Below are 27,082 nucleotides of genomic sequence, written 5' to 3'. Positions count from 1 at the left end.
GTATATATAAACTCTGTGTGATCCCTCCCCCACACATAAGTGATATACTCCCCTATAGGGTGATGACGTTCTGATCTACTGCTTTTTGGTGGTCGTGGTTGTCAAGGTACAATGAGATGTGCAGAAATAGGGCTGTTGAACTCGGATGGATTCTGGACTCCCAATGGGGGACCAGCATAGAAATGAGAGAAATAGTAGGGAAAATCCGGTCTTGTAGGCGTTGCTCAGGGGTGTTCACAGTAACACGGACTCAGGCCAGCACAGGACAATAAATATTTTATTTGGCAATACAGGCAACACATTTCGGGCACTTACTAAGTGCCTTCCTCAGGTTCAATTTGACAGTACTAAAAAAACACACACGAATGGAAATGTGTAGATATGTGTGTGTGTGTGTGTGTGTGTATATATGGTAACCATTCAATAAATATATAATTATAAAAACAGATATATGCTATGGTTATTATTGTGTAAGTTTCTTGGAAAGGATCAGTATATCATAAAACGATTTTCTAATAGTATGTGCGGGAAGTATGAATAGAACCATACGGTTAGGTATAAAAACACACAGTTACATCGATAAAAAAATGGCTGATTAGAAATCTGACAGTACTAAAAAAAATACTCATGGATAGAAATATATGTGTGTGTGTGTATATATATATATATATATATCTGTTCTAAATATGACAACATAATTATTATAATTATAATCTATATTCTGATAGTATGTGTGAGAGGTATGTATAAAGCAACACAGTTATGTTTAAAAAAATACATATATTTACATAAATACTGAAAAAATATTTAGCATTGGGCAACCAGGTACAGAGCTTGTCAGTGAAGATTAATAAAATGCACCGTTTTTTTTATATATATAAAACATACATATAACTCCTACAAAAAAATCGGTAGACTCAAATGTATATGCAAATTAGAGCAATCTTTATTAAGGTCACAAGAAATACACAATGATAAAATCACATAAAACAGATACAGAACATGCCTGCAGGAAATGGTTGGGTAGACTGATTAGAGAAAACAATCTTTTTCCTCTTGGGCTGTATATGCCTAGAGCTAAAGTGCCACATGCTATAAGTATACCGTATATACATACAGGAGGGGATCAGAGGCAGCAAGAACTATATGAAAAGTGACTAAGTGCAATAGTGCAAAACATAGCGATATAAATAGCCGTACCATACATAAAGTTATTGCACCTTGGTAATATTGCACAAAAATCATATCCAAGTGCAATGGGTATGAAAGTGCAATTTCACTGGGTCACGGGAAAAATACCTCTCCAAAATAATGTGGTAGTATTGCACCTAAGTGTATCAGAAGACTGTCCAAGAACACTAAGTATCAGGCAAATAGTGCGCCTCCCCCACCGCGCAATAGGGGAAGTCCCTTCAGTCCCCAATCATTACCTGCAGGGCACACAGGAATACGCCACCCGTTTTGCATTTTTGCTTGCTCACAGGGTCACGGTGCCAATAGGGACTCCATTCACCCTATTTATAGGGGTCCATGTCTCCCCTTCTGATGTCAGTCACCTGCGGTCGCCTCGCGCGCGCGCCACCGCTTCTGGCCCACTGTGCAGCATCACCAGACCACGTCACCACGTAGCGCTCCGTGTGTACGCGATGATGCGGTCCATACAGACGCGTTGCCATGGGAACGCGTCATCACGTACACACGGAGTGCTACGGCGGAATTTTGGTAAGAGTTATATAAAACATACATAGTATATACAGGCAGTTTAAATGTGACAGACAGTGTCTGGAACACATACAAAGTGTATATGCCATCTCGGGCTCGCTCAGTTATGATAATACGTATTGATAAGTAGTGGGAAACAGTCATGAACTTACCACTTCTAGTAGTTGGTGCTGTGAGTGTGCTACAGAAAGAAGGAACAAGAGTGAGATGGTATGGTAGGGTTAACAGGCTCTGCGAGCAGGGTATTGGCGTTAACTGGAATACCTGGTGGGGATCCTGTGTAGCATCTGTGCTGGTGTGGTCTGGCTGCGCGTGTTGGAAGCGCAGGCATTAAGCAGGCTTGTCACTTCCAGCCAGTGCAGATATTGCCATGGTGCCGCAGACACTGTGTTGACAGCGGTGTGCGGACGGAGTACTGGTGACAGTGCTAGGACAATAGTGGCAATGTATATGCTTGACTATATTAAAGGATTGTATACTGTAGAGAATTCATGAGTGGATTGTATTCTCTACAGTATACAATCCTATATGCTGCTTTACTATATAGAGTATTCCCATTCTAATCAGTTCTTGGATATATGCTATAAGGTGCTTAGGTAGTTAGTGCAGCATCCAAATAAAGTGGTAAGTGCCTGCTTTATGCACGCGCTCCCGGCACATGCAGCCAGACCACACCAGCACAGATACTACACAGGATCCCCACCAGGTATTCCAGTTAACCCCAATACCCTGCGCTCACAGAGCCTGTTAACCCTACCATACCATCTCACTCTTGTTCCTCCATTCTGTAGCACACTCACAGCACCAACTACTAGAAGTGGTAAGTTCATGACTGTTTCCCACTACTTATAAATACTTACTATCATAACTGAGCTAGCCCGAGATGGCATATACACTGTGTATGTGTTCCAGACACTCTGTCACATTTATTCTGCCTGTATATACTATTTATGTTTTATATATAAAAACTATGCTTTTTGTTAATCTTCACTGACAAGCTCTGTACCTGGTTGCCCAATGCTAAACATTTCAGTATTGAAGTAAATATACCGTATATACTCGAGTATAGGCCGAGTTTTTCAGCACGATTTTTCGTGCTGAAAACACCCCCCTCGGCTTATACTCGAGTGAACTCCCCCACCCGCAGTGGTCTTCAACCTGCAGACCTCCAGAGGTTTCAAAACTACAACTCCCAGCAAGCCCGGGCAGCCATCGGCTGTCCGGGCTTGCTGGGAGTTGTAGTTTTGAAACCTCCGGAGGTCCGCAGGTTGAAGACCACTGCGGCCTTCAACATCATCCAGCCCCCTCTCACCCCCTTTAGTTCTGAGTACTCACCTCCGCTCGGCGCTGGTCCGGTCCTGCAGGGCTGTCCGGTAAGGAGGTGGTCCGGTGAGGAGGTGGTCCGGGCTGCTATCTTCACCGGGGAGGCCTCTTCTAAGCGCTTCGGGCCCGGCCTCAGAATAGTCACGTTGCCTTGACAACGACGCAGATACGTCGTTGTCAAGGCAACGGCTCTATTCCGGGCCGGAAGCGCGGAGAAGAGGCGCCCCCGGTGAAGATAGCAGCCCGGACCACCTCCTCACCGGACCACCTCCTCACCGGACAGCCCTGCAGGACCGGACCAGCGCCGAGCGGAGGTGAGTACTCAGAACTAAAGGGGGTGAGAGGGGGCTGGATGATGTTGAAGGCCGCAGTGGTCTTCAACCTGCGGACCTCCGGAGGTTTCAAAACTACAACTCCCAGCAAGCCCGGACAGCCGATGGCTGCCCGGGCTTGCTGGGAGTTGTAGTTTTGAAACCTATGGAGGTCCGCAGGTTGAAGACCACTGAGGGCGAATGATGAGAAGAGGATGATGAAGGGGGGGGGGGGGTGTGGGGATGATGAAGGGGGGTGGGGATGATGAAGGGGGGGTGTGTGGGATGATTACAAGGGGATGATGAAGGGGGGGATGTGTGGGATGATAAGGGGATGTGTGGGATGATGACAAGGGGATGATGAAGGGGGGATGTGTGGGATGATGACAAGGGGATGATGAAGGGGGGATGTGTGGGATAAGGGGATGTGTGGGATGATGACAAGGGGATGATGAAGGGGGGATGTGTGGGATAAGGGGATGTGTGGGATGATGACAAGGGGATGATGAAGGGGGGATGTGTGGGATGATGACAAGGGGATGATGAAGGGGGGATGTGTGGGATGATAAGGGGATGAGGAAGGGGGGATGTGTGGGATGATGACAAGGGGATGATGAGGATGTTAATGACGGGTCTGGATGATGACAGGGGGGGATGAGGTATTTCCCACCCTAGGCTTATACTCGAGTCAATAACTTTTCCTGGGATTTTGGGTTGAAATTAGGGGTCTCGGCTTATACTCGGGTCGGCTTATACTCGAGTATATACGGTATGTATTTTTTTTTAACATAACTGTTGCTTTATACATACCTCTCACACATACTATCAGAATATAGATAATAATTATGTTATCACATTTATAACAGACATATATATATATATATATATATATATATATATATTTATATATTTATATCCATGTGTATTTTTTATTACTGTCAAATTACCAGTAAGCCATTTTTTATTGATGTAACTATGTGTTTATATACATAACCATATGGTTCTATTCATACTTCCCGCACATACTTAGAATATCGTTTTATGATATACTGATCCTTTTCAAGAAACTTACACAATAATAACCATAGCATATTTATGTTTTTATAATTATATATTTATTGCATGGTGACTATATATATATATATATATATATATATATATATATATATATATGCACACACACACACACACACATTTCCCTTTGTGTGTGTTTTTTTAGTACTGTCAAATTGGACCTGAGGAAGGCACTTTGTAAGTGCCGAAATGCGTTGTCTGTATTGCTCAATAAAATATTTATTGTCCTGTGCTGGCCTGAGTCTGTCTTACTGTGAACACCCCTGAGCAACGCCTACAAGACCGCCTTTTTCCTACTATTTCACGCATCCTTGTAAGAGACTCCTCCAATGAACTGAGCATCATTATAATACAAATTAAAATCTCAAGAAAGCAGGCACTGACCTTGTGACAAAAACACTCTCCCGACTCATCTCACACTCTCTCATTAAGCTTTGATACTTTTCTTTTGTTCCTATTAAAAAAAATAATAATAATACATTTGTGGTAGTGTGCTAGTAACAGGCCATAAAATAGAGCAGTCAGTGACCTACAATGGTACAAGTCCCAGAGAGGGAAAACTGTAATACATGAATAAATAGGAAACCAGAATATACACTCAGATACGGTGTATCACAGGGGACAGATCTCCTCATTTTCTGGCTTAAAGGGGTACTCCACTGGAAAACCTTGTTCTTGAAATCAACTGGTGCCAGGAAGTTAAACAGATTTGTAAATTACTTCTATTTAAAAATCTTAATCTTTCCAGTACTTATCAGCTGCTGTATGCCACAGAGGAAGTGCTTTTCTTTTCGGATTTCCTTTTTGTCTGACCACAGTACTCTCTGCTGACACCTCGGTCTACCAAAGCCACAAGCAATGTAGAGGCTTATATTACATTCAATATATTAGACACCCAAATAGTATAGTAAGCACTAAAATGAACTCCCAACATATAATGAATTCAAAAGAAGCACTGTCCATTTGATATAGAAAATTACGGAAAAAAAGGAGATTTTTATGCTTACCATAAAATCTCTTTCTCGAAGGATCCATTGGGGGACACAGACCATGGGTATATGCTGCTGTCTCTAGGAGGCTTGACACTATGGCAACAGAAAAGTCGGCTCCTCCCAGCAGTGTATACCCGCCTCCAGGCCACTGAGCTAATCAGTTTTAGTCCCAGAGCAATAGGAGAAGACCGACAGGTCAAAAGAAAAACCACAAACTTTCCGGGAACCAGAAGAAAAAATAACTGAACACACCCTCGGACAGATAACCGAATAGGAACACCAGAAAAAGGGTGGGAGCTGTGTCCCCCAATGGATCCTTCGAGAAAGAGATTTTACGGTAAGCATAAAAATCTCCTTTTCTCTATCGGCTCCATTGAGGGACACAGACCATGGGACGTACAAAAGACGTCCCTTGGGTGGGCAGAGAATCAGTCAGGCAGACGGCTGTACCACCGCCGCCTGCAGCACTTTACGGCCCAGACTAGCATCAGCCGATGCGAAGGTATGAGCCTGGTAGAACATCAAGAAAGTGTGCAAAGACGACCAGGTGGCCGCTTTACAGATCTGCGAGGCTGAGGCCTTGTTGCGGAGGGCCCAGGATGCCCCAACAGAACGGGTGGAATGAGCCAAAACCCTGAAGGGTGGGATCTTCCCCTTGCAGCGGTAAGCTTCCGAAATAGCAGATCAGATCCACCGAGAAATGGTGGCCTTGTAAGCAGGTTGTCCGTTAAGACGACCTTCTCAAAGGAAGAAAAAGGAATCGCACTGACGAAAGGAAGAGGTGACAGAAAGATAGGTCCTAACAGCCCGCACTACATCCAATTTGTGGAGTAAACGCTCAATGGGATGAGAAGGAGCAGGACAAAAGGACGGAAGGACGATGTCCTCATTGAGATGAAAAGCATAAACGACCTTAGCTAAAAAGGAAGGATCTGGCCGGAAAACAACCTTGTCCTGGTGAATCACCAGAAAAGGAGAATGGCAGGAGAGAGCTGCCAGTTCAGATACTCTCCTAATGGAAGTAATAGCTATAAGGAACGCCACCTTCCAGGAAAGGAGGCGAAGGGAAACATCCCTAAGGGGTTCAAAAGGGGCGCCTTGTAGGGCACCCAGAACTAGGTTCAAGTCCCAAGGGGGAGAAGGGGACCGATAAGGAGGGGCAGCATGTGCCACTCCTTGGAGGAAGATCCGGACATGAGAATTGGATGCCAGAGGACACTGAAAAAGAATAGAAAGGGCCGAAACCTGACCCTTAAGGGAGCTGAGAGCCAGCCCCTGTTCCAACCCTGACTGCAAAAAGGAGAGAAGACGGGGAATGGAAAAAGTAACTGGAGAAAAGGCCTGAGTTTCGCACCAACGATGGTAAATTTTCACAGAGGGCTTGCGAGCCCTGAGCATGGTGCGAATCACTTGGGAAGAGAAACCGCGGGCCCTTAAAACCGCGGTCTCAACTACCACGTCGTCAAATGCAGCAACTGTAAACTGGGGTGGCAAAGGGGACCCTGTGACAGTAGGTCTGGATGAAGTGGAAGGTGCAACGGAACGTCGTCGAGGAGCCTGACCACGTTGGCGTACCATGCCCTTCGGGGGCCAGTCTGAAGCCACGAGACGCCCTCTGCTTTGAGCTTCCTCAGGACCCTGGGAAGGAGAGGAAGGGGAGGGAACAGATAGGGCAGGGCAAAGCCCGACCACGGAATAACCAGGGCATCCACGGCTAGGGCCAGGGGGTCCCAGGACTTCGACACAAACGGAGGAATCTTCTGGTTGTGTCAAGACGCGAAGAGGTCCACGTCTGGAGTGCCCCAGAGGTTGCAGATCTGTGCGAATACATCCGGATGCAGGGACCACTCGCCGGGGTCGGCCGAGGACCGGCTGAGAAAATCTGCTTCCCAGTTGAGCACTTCCGGAATGTGAATCGCCAAAATGTCCGGAACCTTGAGTTCCGACCAGAGGGGAATCTGTCACCTCGGCCATGACTGCTGAGCTGCGAGTGCCGCCCTGCCGATTGATGTACGCCACGGCCGTGACGTTGTCCGACTGGACACGGACTGGGCTGCCCCAAAGCAGGGACTCCCAATGAAGCAGACAAAGATGGATTGCCCTCAGTTCCAAGATGTTTATGGGGAGAAGGGCTTCTCTGGGAGACCAGAGGCCTTGAACCGTCCGGTCCCTGAAAACACCTCCCCAGCCCGACAACCTGCCAGTGGAGAGGAAGGAATGAGCGTCCCTGAAGAAGCACGGGGAGCAGAGCCACCAGAGAAGAGACTGACGAGACCGTCGAGGGAGAACAATCTTGCGGTCGAGAGACAGAGGAGACCTGTCCCACCGGGAGAGAATCGCCAGTTGAAGAGGGCGGTAATGGAACTGGGCAAAGGGCACGGCCTCCATGGACGCCACCAGCCGACCCAGGACTTCCATGCAAAATACGGATGGAGACTGGGGCCGAAAGGAGCGGACTTCTGACAAGAGTCAGTCGCTTGTCCGGCGGAAGGCGAATCCGGGCAGAGGCCGTGTCGAACTGGAGCCCCAAGAAGACCAGAGAGACTGGGTGGGGGAAAGGATGGACTTGTCTCGGTTGACCATCCACCCGAAGCGATATAAGGTCTGGAGAGCGAGAGCCACATTCTCCAGAGTCTGGGCTCTGGTGGGAGCCTTGATGAGGAGGTCGTCCAAGTAAGGGATCACTGAGACACCTCAGAGCTATCACGGGCGCCAGGATCTTGGTAAAGACCCGTGGAGCAGTGGCCAGGCCGAAGGGGAGAGCCACAAATTGAAAATGACCCTCCGGAACCGCAAAGCAGAGGTAGCGCTGATGGCCGGGAAATATTGGAACGTGGAGGTAGGCATCCTTGATGTCCACCGAGGAAAGATACTCCCTCCATGGATGCCACCACCGAATGGAGAGATTCCATTCGGAAATGGCGGATTAGAAGATGTTGGTTGAGACGCTTGAGATCCAAGATTGGCCGCACAGAACCGCCTTTCTTGGGTACTACGAAAAGGTTGGAATAGAAACCCCGAAAACATTCCCTGGAAGGAATCGGGACAATGACTCCCTGGATAAGAAGGAATTGGAGAGCCCCCCCGAAACCCCTTCGCTAGTGAAGGAGACCGGGGGACCCGGGACAGAAAAGAAAATCGACCCCTCGGAAGGGAGGCAAATTCGATCCGGTATCTGTTGGACACCACGTCCCTGACCCAGGAGTCCTGAATGTGCGCGGTCCAGCTGTCTCGGAAGAATAAGAGACGACCTCCCACCCGAGAAAAATCTGCGGGTGTGGGCGTCCCTTCATGCAGAAGTGGGTTTGCGGATGCCCGATTTGGCCGCAAAACGGCCGGAACGGTTGTCCGACTTCCAAGAGGGGCACTCCTGGAAGGAGGGAACCTTTTTGTCCCGCGAAGGCGCCTGCCCAGACCCTTTATTGGGACCAAAAGTCCGAAAGGACCCGAAAGAAGAGGACTTCCTACGGGAAGTAGCGCGAGCCTTATTCTGAGGCAATAAGAAACTCTTGCCACCCGTCGCCTCTGAGATAATCTCATCAAGGCACTTGCCAAAAAATCGGAAACCGGCAAATGGAAGCTCGGTGAGGGACTTCTTGGAGGCGGAATCCGCATCCCATGCTTTAAGCCACATGGAGCGACGGAGGGCCACCAGGTTACCAGTGGCAAAGGCAGCACAGCAGGCTGACTGCATGGAAGCAGAACACAGAAAGTCTCCAGCTTTGGAGCATTGGAGAGCTAGTTCAGACAGATCCTCCGGGGGGATCCTGAAAGAATACCCTGACGGAGTTGGGAATACCAAACTGAAAGGGCCTTCGACACCCAGGCAGAAGCGAAGGCAGGAAGCAGGGAGGAATTCACTGCTTCGAAGGCAAACTTTGCCAAGGTCTCCACCTTTTTGTCTGCCGGATCCTTGAAGGCAGCCGCATCTGCCAGCGGCAGCGTAGTAGCCTTAGAGAGGCGGGAGATTGGTGGGTCCACCGATGGGGGGGTAGTCCACTTTGAGATGAGGTCCTTGGCGAACGGATACCGCACTTGAACCTTCTTCGTTTCCTGAAGCCTCTTGTCAGGATGCCTCCAGGCGGATTACAGAATGGCGTCAAATTCAGCTTGAGAGCTAAACCCCTTGTGTGTTGGTCGGGCACGATGAAAGGATACTTCTGGAGCTACATCCGAAGTTCCTGGGTCCTCTAGATGAAAGGTGCCTCTTATGGCCGAAACCAATGAGTTCACCGTGTCAGCCGTATCCGAGCAGTCCTCTGAGTCAGATGCCGATTCGGAAACCTCGTCCACAAGTTCTCCAGGTGAGTGTGAACGATTGGAGGCAGCCCTGGAGGAGGGAGACACCGACCGGGTACGCGGCTCTGGAGAGCCAGAGCGGCGACCACGGGAACGTCCTTTGGAGGAGAGACGTTTGTGACCAGTTGGAGCAGCGGGGCGAGACCTATGAGGGGATCGCCCGTGCCTACCAGAAGACCCAGGGGATGAGTCAGAGTATACACCCCTAGTACGCTTGTGAGAGCTGGGAGCATAGGGAGAAGGGAAGCAGGTCCCTCTGGAGGGCCAGCGTACGGTGGACCTCTCCAAGGCAGTCACAGAACGGGAGACCTGAGCCAAGTCGGATATAGACTGGGAGAGGGAGGAAACCCAGGCTGGAGGGACGGCCGAACCCACCGGGTCTGGAAGAGCATCCTGGGTAGAAACAGCAGGGAGGTCTGGGGGAGCAGTGGTGCAGGCAGAACAAGTGGGTTCAGCAGAACCGGACATTTTTGAGTTACAGCTTTTACAGGTGTAATAAGTAATTAATGACCCAGTTATCTGTTTAGAGGGAGGAACAGTTCTGGGCACGGACATAGTACAAAAGGAACAATCTCACCCAAGTCTGTGTCCCCAGGGCAGCTGCTGTGAGGAGAACTCCGCTCAAAGGCAGTCAGAGAGAGAAGAAAATGCCGGCCAATGGCAAGAGAGGGCCGTGCTAGGTGCAAGGGCACTGCTGAATGGCCCTTACAACCCCCTATGCGCGCACAGCACTGATTGGTGGCTGCCAAAGTAAGTACAGGTTCTCAGTAATGGTGCCCGCTCCCGGCCCCGAACGCACATGCGAACGCATATGCGCCCGCGGGGAACGGAGCAGGCGAAAACGCTGCCGGCAGCCGCCGCTGCCGAAAGTGAAAGTAAGGCGGGCGCTGTGTGCGCTCGCAGTGATGAAAGAGTCGCGTTATGTCACTGTGCCCCAACACTGAACATTGTGCCCGTGCTTCACATAGCCACTGCTCAGCCCCAGTATAATAAAGATATCCCCTGTAGGGAAAAGGGAGGGAAAATCCCTCCAGGCCAGCCCTATCAGTCCCAGTACAAAAACAGTGGGCAAAAAACGTAGGGCCTCCAGACGTTGCAATTCCGCACCTAAAGAAAAAAAGGGGAAAAATACTCACCTTAGTCTGAAGAACTTACCTAATGAAGTCTTCTTAATGAAGTCTTCAGTCAGCATTTGTCACCTGCATCATGCCGGGCTGTAACAGCGAGATGAGCAGGGAGGTAGGGGGACCCATGAGGGACAACCCCAGGCGCTGACCGTTGGCAAGAGGGGGTTGACAGTACATCCACGATGCCTGTGCCCCTTCAATTGCAAATGGGGAAACAGTGAACGCTATGTCCACACCTGAAAACGGAAAGAAAAAGTCATAAAAAACTAACACTTCCCTAACCTAGGAAAACAAAAAATATGAGACCTGGTCTGGGGAGAACCCAGACCAGTGTCTACCTCTTAAAGACACTAAGCTAGAACGGATTAGCTCAGTGGCCTGGAGGCGGGTATATCCTGCTGGGAGGAGCCGACTTTTCTGTTGCCATAGTGTCAAGCCTCCTAGAGACAGCAGAATATACCCATGGTCTGTGTCCCCCAATGGAGCCGATAGAGAAAATTACTTTAAGATAATCACATGTCAATATAAGACAAAAAATTTTATAGATATTGTATATGCAGGGGAATCTAGCAGCAAGGAAGAAAAGTAGGGTGAACCCCAAATAGAATATGTAATAGAGCAAATCCCAATCAATAGTAACAGGAAAAAAATAGTATATATTATAAATAGAATACTGGTGGTAGCATGAGCAATAACATAAGTAGTCAATATATAGTCATGAAAGGTATATAGACAATATCAGGCAAATACATAAGGATTAAACCTGCATATGGCATACAAAGTGACACAGTGCATAGTAAAAACCACAGTGCTATAAGGTATGTGTCCATATAGTGCATTAGTATACCATATGTAGGACAGAGTTATTGCACATGTTACCTATACAAGTAAAACAGCTGGGGACACCCACACTCCAACGTCCGTTTCGGCACACACCTTCTTCCACCTCTGTCTGTCTCAGGAACTGTCCAGAGTAGGAGCAAATTCCCATAACAAACCTATCCTACTCTGGACAGTTCCTGACCTGGACAGAGGTGTCAGCAGAGAGTACTCTGAACAGAAAGAAAAAACATTAAAAAAGAAAAGAACTTCCTGTGAAGCATACGGCAGCTGATAAGTACTGGAAGGATTAAGATTTTTAAATAGAAGTAATTTACAAATCTGTTTAGCATTCTGGCACCAGTTCATTTAACCCCTCAAGGACATGCGCTGTAAATGTACGGCGCTGCATAGCGTCACTTAGCACACATCGCCGTGCATTTACTGAATGGCTGTGACGCGAGCGCAAGACCTGTGCTCGCTTCATTCCCGCCGGGTCCTGGCGGCTGTCAGTAGCCACAGACCCGCCGGTAATGGCAGACATCAGCGATCGCGCTGATGTCTGCCATTAACCCCTCAGATGCCGTGATCAATACAGATCTTGGCATCTGCGGAAGTGCGGCACTTAAAATGGCTGATCTAATCGCCCGCGGCAATGCCACGGGGATCAGATCAGCCAAGATGGCGGACGGACGTCTCCTCACCTGCCTCCGTCCGTCTCTCGGGGTCTTCTGCACTGATCTGCCTTCCAGTAGACGATTGCTGTTAATACTGATCAGTGCTATGCCCTATGCATAGCAATGAACAGTATTAGCAATCTAATGATTGCTATAAATAGTCCCTTATGGGGACTATAAAAGTGTAAAATAAATATAAAAAGTGTAAAAAAAAAAAAAAGTAAAAAGGGAAAAAGCCCCTCCTACAATAAAGTTTTAAATCACCCCTTTTACCCATATTAATACACAAAAGCGTAAAAAAAAAGAAATAATAAACCTATTTGGTATCGTCACGTGCGTAAATGTCCGAACTATAAAAATATAATGTTAATGATGCCTTACGTCGAACGGCATAAATGTAAAAAAAAAAATCCAAAATTTCTGCTTTTTTGTCACATCAAACTGCAAAATGTATTTTTATAAAAAGCAATCAAAAATTCACATGTGCACAAATGTGGAACTAAAACAAACCGGAGTTCATGGCACAAAAATGAGCCCTCACACATCCCTGAAAATGGAAAAATAAGAAAGTTAGAGGTGGTCCAAATAGGGCAATTTTAAACGTACTGATTTTGTAAAAAAAAAAAAAAAAGTGAGATTTTTTTAAAAGCAGTACAGTAATAGAAAAGTAGATAACCATGGTTATCATTTTAATCGTATTGACCCAGAGGATAAAGAAAACATGTACATTTTACTGTAAAGTGTACAGCGTTAAACCACCCCCCCCCCCCCCTTTCGTTTAAATGAGTGATGTCACCTCAATAAACAAGCCCTCATATTGGTCTGTGAATGGAAATATAAAAGAGTTATGGATTTTAGAAGACTAGGAGGAAAAAACGAAAACACAAAAATAAAATAGTGTCCTTAAGGTCAAAATGATAAAAACAAGCAATCTCCAGGTAGCAGAGCGGGATCAATGGAAGCGCTGAGACCAGATAAGAAGTTAAAAGGATTTATTTCCCATAATGCAACGCGTTTCACGGTCACCCGCTTCCTCAGACACCCTGTTCCATTGTTGTACTTGGTTGGAGTACAACTTCATGTGGTAAGCGCAATTCACACTTAGCGTTACCAACTCACCTTTGGTGTTACACTACGGAGCGCATCCGTTTGTGCTTTTTTTATTTAAGGTCAAAATGGGCTGTGTCCTTAAGGGGGTAAAGAAAAATGTTTTCCAGCGGAGTTCCACTTTAAAGGGGTATTCCAGGCAAAACTTTTTTTTTTATATATATATCAACTGGCTCCGGAAAGTTAAACAGATTTGTAAATTACTTCTATTAAAAAATCGTAATCCTTTCAATAGTTATTAGCTTCTGAAGTTTTCTGTCTGACTGCTCAATGATGATGTCACGTCCTGGGAGTTGTGCATGATGGGAGAATATCCCCATAGGAACTGCACAGCTCCCGGGACGTGAGTCATCAGAGAGCAGTTAGACAGAAAACAACAACTCAACTTCAGAAGCTAATAACTATTGGAAGGATTAAGATTTTTTAATAGAAGTAATTTACAAATCTGTTTAACTTTCCGGAGCCAGTTGATATATATAAAAAAGTTTTGGCCTGGAATACCCCTTTAATTCATGTTAAATGGGATGTCCAGGGAAAACATTTGTCGTGTGACATTACTTCATCACATGAAAACCCAGTAACCCCAAATTATGGGGATGGGAGCTCAATTATAGCGGTAGCGGGTAAGGAGCGCAGAATGTTAGAGTTGTTTTGTTTTTTTACTTACACCCCCGACACCCCCCAAACACCAACCAGATAAAAAAATTGATAAACTTCCATGGACTACCCCTTTATAGAGGACCTGTGGCCAGTGAATTTGTCAGATGGGCGATTAGGATTTCCCTTACAGCCCTATTATACCCTATTATGGCCCTATATTGGGGAAACTGTTGGCTGGAAAGACAATCTGATTAATAGGCTGACAAGTGAGCAAATGCTTTGATTACAATCATATTATCAGCCATATAATTATCCCATGTCATAGTGTTGTGCGTCTAATAAAAAGGGCCATACAAACAATCCAGCAATCCTGCCTACACAATATCAGAGCTGGGTGAAGGCTCTTTTAACAATCTTTAAAAACTTGGGTGCTTGTATCCTGGCAGCAGTTGCCCCAATTAAAAGGGTTCTTGAGCTTTAACCATTTTTTCATCACTACAAACTGGTATGTCCACAATTGTACGGAGAACGAAGACTGCAGTGCACAGGCAGTAGAAAAAAAAGAAATTGCACAATTGCAATGGAATCCCCAATTTCATACGTGGTGTACAAGTATCTAGAGATGAAAGTTTGCTTCAGTTCTTAGCTGGACCAGGAGTTTGATTCAAGTTGAGAAAGATGAGTATTGTAGACTGTACCTTTAAAAACAATTCTCTTCAAAAGACTAATGAAAGGTATTATCATTAACTCCCAATTTACTGAATATTATCACACACCTTTTAGGTTCTTGCTGCTTGGAGATGCAGAATTCCCATCATTTAGATCCTGGTTCTGCAAACAACAATCCAGGTAGAAAACGTAAATTTATATTCTCATGACAAATAGGAATACAGTGATGCCTTAACTTACAATGGCCTCAACATACAATATTTTTAACATACAATTGTCTTTTCTGGACCATTGTAACTTGAAACCAGACTCAACATACAATGCTACGGACAGTCCAGATCTGCAAAACATGTCCGTGCCTGGAAGATCCGACCAATCAGAATGGACATTCACTGGTAAAACCCCTGTATTACTGAAGTGTATGCAATGCATTACTGTCTGGTAGCGCCCCCTAAAAGTACAGGGAGGTACTACATGTACTGTACTATTCTTTACCTGTGCCAGGGTTAGCTGCTCCAGTTGGGGGCAGCTCCATTTTACTTTTTTAGGACACTGTGTGTACTGTACAGGACCCTGAAGAATCTCCTGTCCTCTACATAGACAGTGATTACAGCTCCCAGCAGATCCTTTCTTACTTTTCTATGTAAGGACTTGCTTTATCTGTTTTAGTTATCTACCTATTTTTCGTTAATCTCCACTTTTTCCTTTTTTTGGATGACATTTTGGGGGTTTCCAAAGAGTTACGGTCTAAACATACAATGGTTTCAACATACAATGGTCGTCCTGGAACCAATTAATATTGTAACTTGAGGGACCACTGTGCACTGGCTTCACAGCCAAGTCAAACAGATGAGGAGTTCAGATATCACATGTTTGGGTTATATGATGACCCATATTTAGCTAATACCAAACCTTTTTCACTAAATGGGTACTTCTCTGGGCACTTCCTGCTCTATCCTTTTGTCCGATACCTTAGGTTTAGACACAGTGGCAGAGAATATTATAAAATCTTTAGGAGCACATTAAGCGACCAGGCAATTTTTACAGACCAAACCCATATCCCAGCCTCCTTTAAGATGTTCCAGAATAGTTTTTTCATGGGAAATACAGTAGGGTAAAAAAGTATTTAGTCAGCCACCAATTGTGCAAGTTCTGCCACTTAAAAAGATGAGAGAGGCCTGTAATTGTTATCATAGGTATACCTCAACTATGAGAGACATAATGAGAAAAAAAATCCATAAAATCACAGTCTGATTTTTAAAGAATTTATATGCAAATTATGGTGGAAAATAAGTATTTGGTTAATAACAAAAGTTCATCTCAATACTTTGTTATATACCATTTGTTGGCAATGACAGAGGTCAAATGTTTTCTGTACACAAGGTTTTCACACACTGTTGCTGGTATTTTGGCCCATTCCTCCATGCAGATCTCCTCTAGAGCTGTGATGTTTTGGGTCTGTCACTGGGCAACATGGACTTTCAACTCCCTCAAAAGGTTTTCTATGGGGTTGAGATCTGGAGACTGGCTAAGCCACTCCAGGACCTTGAAATGCTTCTAACAAAGCCACTCCTTCATTGCCCGGGTGGCGTGTTAGCATAGCCATGCTGAAAGAACCAGCCACGTTTCATCTTCAATGCCCTTGCTGATGGAAGTTTTTAACTCATAATCTCACGATACATGGCCCCATTCATTCTTTCCTTTACACAGATCAGTCGTTCTGGTCCCTTTGCTGAAAAACAGCCCCAAAGCATGATGTTTCCACCCCCATGCTTCACAGTAGGTATGGTATTCTTTGGGTGCAACTCAGCATTCTTTCTCCTCCAAACATGACGAGTTGAGTTTTTACCAAAATATTCTATTTTGGTTTCATCTGACCATATGACATTCTCCCATTTCTCTTCTGGATCATCCAAATGCTCTCTAGCAATCTTCAGACGGGCCTGGACATGTACTGGCTTAAGCAGGGGGACACATCTGGCACTGTATGATTTGAGTGCCTGGTGACGTAGTGTGTTACTGATGGTCCCAGCTCTCTGCAGGTCATTCACTAGGTCCCCCCATGTGGTTCTGGAATTTTTGCTCACCGTTCTTGTGATAATTTTACCACAGGGTGGGAACTTGCATTGAGCCCCAGATGGAGGGAGATTACCAGTGGTCTTGTATGTCTTCCATTTTCTAATAATTGCTCCCACAGTTGATTTCTTCAAACCAAGCTACTTGCCTACTGCAGATTCAGTCTTCCCAGACTGGTGCAGGTCTTCAACTTTGTTTCTGGTGTCCTTCGACAGCTCTTTGGTCTTGGCCATAGTGGAGTTTGAGGTTGTGGACAGGTGTCTTTTTTTTATACTGATAAGTTCAAACAGGTGCCATTAATACAGGTAACCAGTAGAGGACAGAGGAGACTCAAAGAAGTTACAGGTCTGTGAGAGCCAGAAATCTTGCTTGTTTGTAGGTGACCAAATATTTATTTTCCACCATAATTTTCAAATTCTTTAAAAATCTGAATGTGATTTTATGGATTTTTTTTCTCATTAAGTCTCACATAGTAGAGGTATACCTGATGAAAATTACAGGCCTCATTTTATTGAAAAGTAAACAACACTTGGCCAAGTGGCCTTACTCAGAGCATGACAACAAGTACATTACAAAAGGTGCCGAGGCACATAGTGGCATAAGTAATGCTAGAGCATGGAAACGACAGGTTCATAAATCTTCGACCACAAGGGCCAATGTCTAATGAACAAACCAGTTAAATAACAAAACACAACATCAATGGGCGATGAACCGCCTCCAAGCATCAAGCATCAGCAGGTTCTGAAATCTTAGCATACATCACCGGAAATGATGAGTATATGGTGAAAAGAAGACTCACAAGACTAGTGACAGACAGGCACTGACGAAAAGGGGGATGAAAAAATGGGAGGGGATAAGAAACAAAAGATGAAAAATTATTAGTAGATATCACAATTAGGGGGCACGAGTACATTGTGTGAGAGGAGAGGAGCACCAGGTACCCCACACTGAAAGAAATGTACTTGGGCATTTCCTGTTTTTGTGTACAAGATCGGAAAAGGGAATCACAGCATTAACAAGCGCACGCCATTGGGACAATGTAGGTGGTCGTGGGTCCATCCATTTGAGAGCAATCGCCTTTATGGCCAAAAACAGTGTTTCTCGTAGAAACGTGCGAACATGATGTGCCCACACTTCTTCATTCAATACACCAAAAAGGCTGACTAGAAGGTCAATTGGAAGGGAAGGTTCTGCAAGAGAGGCAAGAAGGCGCAGGACTTCATTCCAAAAGGCCGAAATTTGAGGGCATGCCCAGAGGAGAGACCAAAAATCAGCTCTAGCAGCACCGCAACGGTGACATGCATCCGAGTCAGATCAACCCATTCTAAGTAATCTGGTGGGGGGTGACATAACTGTAAGGAATGATGTTCAATTGAATAGGTTTATTATTGGCAGCCAGGAATACTAGCATGTGGGAAGACAGTATCTCCTGCCAGTCATCCCCCGTAAGGTTGGGGAGGTACGACTGCCAATATTGATTAGCCAGCAATTGTGACTGTGAAAGACTTTAAAATCCCAATAAGTGGGAATGCAGAGATAGGTGGACCTCACACATGAAATTGAGCATTAAGGGCATGGCGTAATTATAAATATCGAAAGAAACTGTGTCTGGGCAAAGCATGACTGGATTGCAATAGGTCAAATGAACACATTATGTTATCTCGGTATACCTGCCTCATCTTTTTAAATTGGAGAACTTGCACAATTGTTGGCTGACTAAATACATTTTTGCACCACTGTACAAGTATTTACTAAAACAAAAAGATTAAAGGACAACTGTAGTGGAACCGCAGAGCCGTCGGCGTATCACCGGCTGCAGCGATGGCCCGCCCCGGCCTGTGATAGGCTGAGCCCACTGTCATGTAAGGAGCTCTGGCCGGCTTCTTACATGACAGTGCGCTCAGCCTATCACAGGCCAGGACGGGACATCGCTGCGGCCTGTGATACGCCGACGGCTCTGCAGCGTCCCCATCCCCAGGAAGTGGAATGAGGTCAGCACTGCTGGACCGTGAAGCCTGTGCAGGAACAACGGGGGGCTCGTAGGAAGGTATATATGAGTTTATTTTGTTTATTTTTGAGGCCCGGGCATATATAAAAGTGTTCCACTACAGTTATCCTTTAACCCCTTAACCCCTTAAGGACGCAGGACGTAAATGTACGTCCTGGTGCGGTGGTACTTAACGCACCAGGACGTACATTTACGTCCTGTGCATAACCGCGGGCATCGGAGCGATGCCCGTGTCATGCGCGGCTGATCCCGGCTGCTGATCGCAGCCAGGGACCCGCCGGCAATGGCCGACGCCCGCGATCTTGCGGGCGTCCGCCATTAACCCCTCAGATCGATACAGATCCCGGCATCTGCAGCAGTGCGCCATTTAAATGAACGATCGGATTGCCTGCAGCGCTGCTACGGGGATCCGATCATTCAGAACGCCGCACGGAGGTCCCCTCACCTTCCTCCTTCCGGCTCCCGGCGTCTTCTGCTCTGGTCTGAGATCGAGCAGACCAGAACAGAAGATAGCCGATAACACTGATCTGTTCTATGTCCTATACATAGAACAGATCAGTATTAGCAATCATGGTATTGCTATGAATAGTCCCCTATGGGGACTATTCAAGTGTAAAAAAAAATGTTAAAAAAATGTAAAAGTAAAAAAAAAGTGAAAAATCCCCTCCCCCAATAAAAAAGTAAGACGACCGTTTTTTCATATTTTACCCCCAAAAAGCGTAAAAAATTAATTTTATAGACATATTTGGTATCCCCGCGTGCATAAACGTCCGAACTATTAAAATAAAATGTTAATGATCCCGTACGGTGAACGGCGTGAACGTAAAAAAAAAAAATAGTCCAAAATTGCTACTTTAATACATTTTATTAAAAAAAAAATTATAAAAAATGTATTAAAAGTTTTTTATATGCAAATGTGGTATCAAAAAAAATGACAGATCATGGCGCAAAAAATGAGCCCTCATACCGCCGCTTATATGGAAAAATAAAAAAGTTAGAGGTCATCAAAATAAAGGGATTATAAATGTACTAATTTGGTTAAAAAGTTTGTGATTTTTTTTTAAGCACAACAATAATATAAAAGTATCTAATAATGGGTATCATTTTTATCGTATTGACCCTCAGAATAAAGAACACACATCATTTTTACCGTAAATTGTACGGCGTGAAAACGAAACCTTCCAAAATTAGCAAAATTGCGTTTTTCTTTTTAATTTCCCCACAAAAATAGTGTTTTTTGGTTGCGCCATACATTTTATGATATAATGAGTTATGTCATTACAAAGGACAACTGGTCGCGCAAAAAACAAGCCCTCATACTAGTCTGTGGATGAAAATATCAAAGTTATGATTTTTAGAAGGCGAGGAGGAAAAAATGAAAACGTAAAAATTAAATTGTCTGAGTTCTTAAGGCCAAAATGGGCTGATTCCTTAAGGGGTTAAGGACCAGGCCATTTTACACCATAGGACCAGAGCGTTTTTTGAACATCTGACCACTGTCACTTTAAACAATAATAACTCTGGAATGCTTTTAGTTATCATTCTGATTCCGAGTTTGTTTTTTCGTGACATATTCTACTTTAACATGGTGGTAAATTTTTGTGGTAGCTTGCATCATTTCTTTGTGAAAAATCCCAAAATTTGATGAAAAAAATGAAAATTTAGCATTTTTCGAACTTTGAAGCTCTCTGCTTGTAAGGAAAATGGATATTCCAAATACATTTTTTTTATTCACATATACAATATGTCTACTTTATGTTTTCATCATAAAATGTATGAGTTTCTACTTTTGGAAGACATCAGAGGGCTTCAAAGTTCAGCAGCAATTTTCCAACTTTTCACAACATTTTCAAACTCACTATTTTTCAGGGACCAGTTCAGGTTTGAAGTGGATTTGAAGGGTCTTCATATTAGAAATACCCCATAAAAGACCCCATTATAAAAACTGCACCCCCCAAAGTATTCAAAATGACATTCAGTCAGTGTTTTAACCCTTTAGGTGTTTCACAGGAATAGCAGCAAAGTGAAGGAGAAAATTCAATATCTTCTTCATTTTTTACACTTGCATGTTCTTGTAGACCCAATTTTTTAATTTTTACAAGGGGTAAAAGGAGAAAATGTATACTTATATTTGTAGCCCAATTTCTCTCGAGTAAGCACATACCTCATATGTCTATGTAAAGTGTTCGGCGGGTGCAGTAGAGGGCTCAGAAGCGAAGGAGCGACAAGGGGATTTTGGAGAGTACGTTTTTCTGAAATGTTTTTTGGGGGGCATGTTGCATTTAGGAAGCCCGTATGGTTCCAGAACAGCAAAAAAAAAAACACATGGCATACTATTTTGGAAACTAGACCCCTTGAGGAACGTAAAAAGGAATTAAGTGAGCCTTAATACCCCACAGATGTTTCACGACTTTTGCATATGTAAAAAAAAAAAAAAAACAATGTTTCACTAAAATGTGTTTCCCCCCAAATTTTATATTTTTGCAAGGGTTAATAGCAGAAAATACCCCCCAAATATTGTAACCCCATTTCTTCTGAGTATGGAAATACCCCATGTGTGGACGTCAAGTGCCCTGTGGTCAAACTACAATGCTCAGAAGAGGAGGAGCGCCATTGAGCTTTTGAAGAGTGAATTTGTTTGGAATGGTAGTCAGGGGCCATGTGCGTTTACAAAGCCTCCCGTGGTGCCAGAACAGTGGACCCCCCCCCACATGTGACCCCATTTTGGAAACTACACCCCTCACAGAATTTAATAAGGGGTGCAGTGAGTATTTACACCCCACTGGCATTTGTCAGATCTTTGGAACAATGGGCTGAGCAAATGAAAAATTTAATTTTTCATTTTCACAGACCACTGTTTTTTCCAAAAATCTGTCAGACACCTGTGGGGTGTAAATGCTCACTGTACCCCTTATTACATCATGTGAGGGGTGTAGTTTCCAAAATGGGGTCACATGTGGGGGGGGTCCATTGTTCCGGCACTATGGGGGCATTGTAAACACATGTGGCCTTCAATTCCGGACACATTTTCTCTTCAAAATCCCAATGGCGCTGCCTCTCTTCTGAGCATTGTAGTTCGCCCGCTGAGCACTTTACATCAACATTTGGGGTATGTTCTTACTCAGAAGTAGAGATGAGCGAACTTACAGTAAATTCGATTTGTCACGAACTTCTCGGCTCGGCAGTTGATGACTTATCCTGCATAAATTAGTTCAGCTTTCAGATGCTCCAGTGGGCTGGAAAAGGTGGATACAGTCCTAGGAGACTCTTTCCTAGGACTGTATCCACCTTTTCCAGCCCACCGGAGCACCTGAAAGCTGAACTAATTTATGCAGGATAAGTCATCAACTGCCGAGCCGAGAAGTTCGTGACGAATCGAATTTACTGTAAGTTCGCTCATCTCTACTCAGAAGAAATGGGGTTACAAATTTTGGGGGGCTTTTTTCCTATTTTCCCTTGTGAAAATGAAAAATGTAGGGTAACACCAGCATTTTAGTGAACAAAAATAATTTTTTTCATTTTTCCATCCAACTTTAACGAAAATTTGTCAAACACCTGTGGGGTGTTGTGGCTCACTATACCCCTTGTTACATTCCGTGAGGGGTGTAGTTTCCAAAATGGGGTCACATGTCGGTATTTATTTTTTTGCGTTTATGTCAGAACCGCTGTAAAATTAGCCACCCCTGTGCAAATCGCCAATTTAGGCTTCAAATGTACATAGAGCGCTCTCACTCTTGATCCTTGTGCGCCCGCAGATCATTTACGCCCACATCTGGGTATTTCCGTACTCAGGAGAAATTGCGTTACAAATTTTGGGGGTCTTTTTTCCTTTTACCTCTTGTGAAAATAAAAAGTAAAGGGCAACACCAGCATGTTAGTGTAAAAATGTTTTTTTTTTTTTACACTAACAGGCTGGTGTAGACCCCAACTTTTCCTTTTCATAAGGGGTAAAAGGAGAAAAAGCCCCCCAAAATTTGTAGTGCAATTTCTCTCGAGTACGGAGATACCCCATTTGTGGCCCTAAACTGTTTCCTTGAAATACGACAAGGCTCCGAAGTGGAAGAGCGCCATGCGCATTTGAGGACTAAATTAGGGATTGCATAGGGGTGGACATAGGGGTATTCTATGCCAGTGATTCCCAAACAGGTTGCCTCCAGTTGTTGCTAAACTCCCAGCATGCCTGGAGAGTCAGTGGCTGTCCAGAAATGCTGGGAGTTGTTGTTTTGCAACAGCTGGAGGCTCCGTTTTGTAAACACTGCCGTACAATACGTTTTTAATTTTTATTTGGGGGGGGGGCAGTGTAAGGGGGTGTATATGTAGTGTTTTACACTTTATTATGTGTTAGTGTAGTGTAGTGTTTTTAGGGTACGTTCACACTGGCGGAGGTCTACGGTGAGTTCCCTGCTAGGAGTTTGCACTGCGGTGAAAAATTTGCCACAGCTCATACTTGAAGCAGAAAATTTACTGTAAGCCTGCCCGTGTGAATGTACCCTCTATGTTCACATGGGGGGGCAAACCTCCAGCTGTTTCAAAACTACAACTCCCAGCATGTACTTACAGACCATGCAGGCTGGGAGTTGTACTTTTGCAACAGCTGGAGGCACACTGGTTGGAAAACCTTCAGTTAGGTTCTGTTATCTAACTCAGTGTGCCTCCAGCTGTTGCAAAACTACAACTCCCAGCATGTACTGATCACCGGAGGGCATGCTGGGAGATGTAGTTATGCAACAACTGGAGGGATCGCAACTACAACTCCCAGCATGCTGGGATTTGCAGTTTTGCAACATCTGGAGAGCTACAGTATAGAGACCACTGCAAACTGTGGCCCTCCAGATGCTGAAAAACTACAAATCCCAGCTTGCCCAGACAGCAAACAGTTGTTTGGGCATGCTAGGAGTTGTAGTTTTGCAAGATTTGGAGGGCTATAGTTCAGAGACTACCATATAGTGGTCTCTATACTGTAGCACTCCAGCTGTTGCAAAACTACAACTCCCAGCATGCCCAAACAGCTGTCTGGGCATGCTGGGAGTTGTAGTTTTGCAACATCTGGAGTGCTACAGTATAGAGACCACTATATAGTGGTTTCGGACTGCAGCCCTCCAGATATTGCTAGACAACTTACCGGCTTCCGTCGGATCCAGGGAGCCTGCTGCACGACATCGCCGCCCGCCGATTTCCGACACTGATCGTCGCCCGCAGCCTCCGTAGATTGCTAAGTGAACTCCGGCGCCGATCCCCGTCATTTCCCCGTTCTGCCCTGCCTATTGTGGGTGGGCAGGACGGGGAAAACGAAAGTTAACCCCCCCGCCCCCGATCTGCTATTGGTGGTCGAGTCTAGACCCCCAATAGAAGGGATAGGAGGGGTGGCACCCCTGCCACCTCACTCCTATCTCTTCAGGGGGATTGTGGGTGTCTTAGACACCCGCAATCCCCCTTATATTCCAGGTCACCGGGTCACCATAGACCCGTAATGACCCGGAATCGCGCACATCACAAGTGTGAATTCACTTGCGATTTGCGCCGATCGCCGACATGGGGGGGTCTGATGACCCCCCTGGGCATTTGCGCTATCGATATCAGCAGTCACCCCGGTCCGGTCCCCGCCTGGCACGCGGCGGGATGCGAAATTCCCACGGACATATGAGTACGTGTCTGGTCTTTAAGACCCAGGGTGCAGGCACGTACTCATACGTGCCTGGTCCTTAAGGGGTTTATAGAGGCTACAGACGTCATATGCATATATTTTTTATTCGGCACTGAGCCTAAGCAACCAATGCGTGGCTCAATGCATCACACTGACACTGAGCCTATCAGTGGCCCAGGTGGGGGATTGCTGCGGCTGCCGATTTACTGACTGGCATTGTGGCACGCTGATCATGGCCGGACCAGAAAGAAAATGTCTGCTGATTTGTTGACCGGCATTGTGACACGCTGACCATGGACGGACCGGGAAAAAAACTGTAGCAGAGGAGGGGAATGGGGGCAGGTGAATCCTCTTTATTGTTTTATTTGCAAGCATCCCATGCATTAGGGAAAACAATTTTCTACATAAGACATCTCCTTTAAATTCTTCCATATAAAAGTGATCCAGTTTAGTTAAATAAAAGTCTCATAATGGCAAATCGCACTTACTTTCACAGAAAGCTCTGAGTAACAAGGCCGATTCTCTTCCATCTTACACAACTCATTCTCACTGTCACAAAATAAAATACATACATGTTAGCCGTAGAGATCAATTATTCATATTACTGTGGCATTCCTATTTAGCTCCCTCGCCGCCTCCAGCCTACCAGAAGTGGTCTGGAAGCCAAAAACAGCCAAGGCAGATGCCCCTTTGCAGTTTCTTAACCTCCCGTGTACCAAGAGCTACACTGTTTCTCTACGGCTAGGTTTCCACAATTTTTTTTTTATTTTTTTTAAACGCCCATTCTGCCGCATGGCTTTTTTTTGTGAAAAAAACGCTGCAGCCAGATGTTAGCTGCAAGTCAATAGTAAACTGCAATATGCCAAATCCACTAGGCGTTTTTCAGTTTGGTGTTTTTTTTTATCCTTTTGGTGTTTTTGGGCTCCTTGGCAGTTTAAAAAAAACGACCTCTTGTCGAGACTTTGGCGTTTTCTCGGGAAAATCTTGGCGTTTTTCTACCCTTGAAGTCTATGGGAGTGAAAAAACGCCAAGAAAAACGTCATGTGTATTTTAACTTTGCCATTTTTTCAGGCGTTTTTTATTCTTTTTTTTGGACTTTAGCGATCCAAAAAAGTGATGGAGATATCTTTTTTTAATTAAAATTTCGTAGGGTATCATTTAAAAAAAATAAAGATATAGTAGTGATGGAGAAAATTGTATTAAACGAAATTTATCTTTTTTAGAATGAAATTTTAATACATTTTTAAACAGGGATCAATTTATGTGGGCGGGTTGGGACCTAAAAATGTAGCAGACAATAATAAAAATGTAGTGTGTGTGTGTGTTTTTAACTTTATTTTTACATTTTTTAGGTAGTACTACTACTCCCAGCATAGAACACACTGTTCCATGATGGTAGTAGTACATGTACTAATTGACAGATCGCCCCTTTGCGATCCTCCTGTATAATGTATAGATGCAGCGGCCGCTCTTCTATGGTCCCCTGCACTGACGTGTATTTACACCTATTCATATTTCCCGCAGAGCTGTGATTGGCCAGATGGTTCCAGCCAATCACAACTCTGTGGGATATATGAATGTGTGTATATATACGTCAGTGCAGGGGACCATAGAAAAGCGGCCGCCCACATCTATACCTTATACAGGAGGATCGCTTTGGGTGTCAGAAGTTATACTCGCTGCAATCTGTGTCTATTAATGCAGGTACTACAGCTCCCAGCAGAGTGTGCTCCATGTTGGGAGCAGTAGTACCTGCAGTAAGGGACAGATCACAGCGGGTGTCACTTCTCCCGACACCCGCTGAGATCCTCCTGAAGTGACTGTCGGGATCAGCTGTTCTCAAGGCTACAGAGCCAGGAGAACAGCTGATGCTGAGCCGTATATACATCGTATATCTGTCCAGCAAGAACTTACAGTGAGCCTGCAATGTATATACAGTATACACATTGCTGGCTCACTTAACCCCTCGCTGAGCTGTGCGCTATGCGCAAGCCCGGCAAGGAAAGAGTTAATTTACACTGCTGGACAGTGTAGGTTAACCCTTTGGGTGGTATACAGTATATACAGCCATCTATAGATAGCTGTATATAATGTATACAGAATATGAAGAAGTCCCCTTACCTCCCTCCAGTCCCCGCGGGTCCGTGTAGCTCCGCCCCCTAGTGATGACGTTATTAGGGGCGGAGCTACAGATGGGATCCATGCTGGGCTCTGTACACATTGTCCGTTTTGGATAATGTGAACAGACCCTTCTGTCAGTGTCTTACCAGATAGGGAGACTCCAGCTGTTGCTAAACTACAACTCCTAGCATGCCCAGACAGCCAAAGGCTGTCTGGGCATGCTGGGAGTTGTAAATTTGCACCAATTGGAGGCTCACTGTTTGGGAAGACACTGCATTATGGGCGCTTTCCCCTGCGGACAGCGCAAAAAACGTCCTAACCCTTTTTTTGTGTTTTTTTCTTCTCCTTTCAGATCCGTGTATGCAGAGGATTACGGCGGAGTCAATGGATTTCAACAGATGAACTGGATTTTTTTTATTTTAATAAAATGGTTAACGAGGGCTGTGGGGGAGTGTTTTTTAAAATAAATAAAAAATTCCAATGTGTTGTGTTTTTTTTTTTATTGAGTTTTCA

At 45.0% G+C, this 27,082-nt stretch overlaps 1 protein-coding gene across 15 annotated transcripts in view; it reads right to left on the bottom strand.

Annotated features, from left to right (window-relative positions):
- LOC130369622 (uncharacterized) overlaps positions 1–27,082 on the bottom strand; it is a 214,064-nt gene that overhangs the window by 176,384 nt on the left and 10,598 nt on the right. For 13 of the 15 annotated variants that reach the window (XM_056575062.1, XM_056575066.1, XM_056575068.1 and 10 more), the window contains exons 3-5: positions 24,937–24,997; positions 14,828–14,882; positions 4,815–4,884 (exon numbers count right to left, since the gene is read on the bottom strand). In XM_056575062.1, coding sequence (XP_056431037.1) covers positions 4,815–4,884; positions 14,828–14,882; positions 24,937–24,997 — 186 coding nt within the window. The remainder of the gene's footprint in view (positions 1–4,814; positions 4,885–14,827; positions 14,883–24,936; positions 24,998–27,082) is intronic. The other 2 variants (XM_056575076.1, XM_056575077.1) reach the window with 1 other exon arrangement.

Source organism: Hyla sarda, chromosome 4, assembly GCF_029499605.1.
Source record: "Hyla sarda isolate aHylSar1 chromosome 4, aHylSar1.hap1, whole genome shotgun sequence".
In the NCBI taxonomy this organism is placed as follows: Eukaryota; Metazoa; Chordata; class Amphibia; order Anura; family Hylidae; genus Hyla; species Hyla sarda.
The sequence above is the reverse complement of the archived record's forward strand: the minus strand, read 5'-3'. Positions and strand labels throughout refer to the sequence as shown.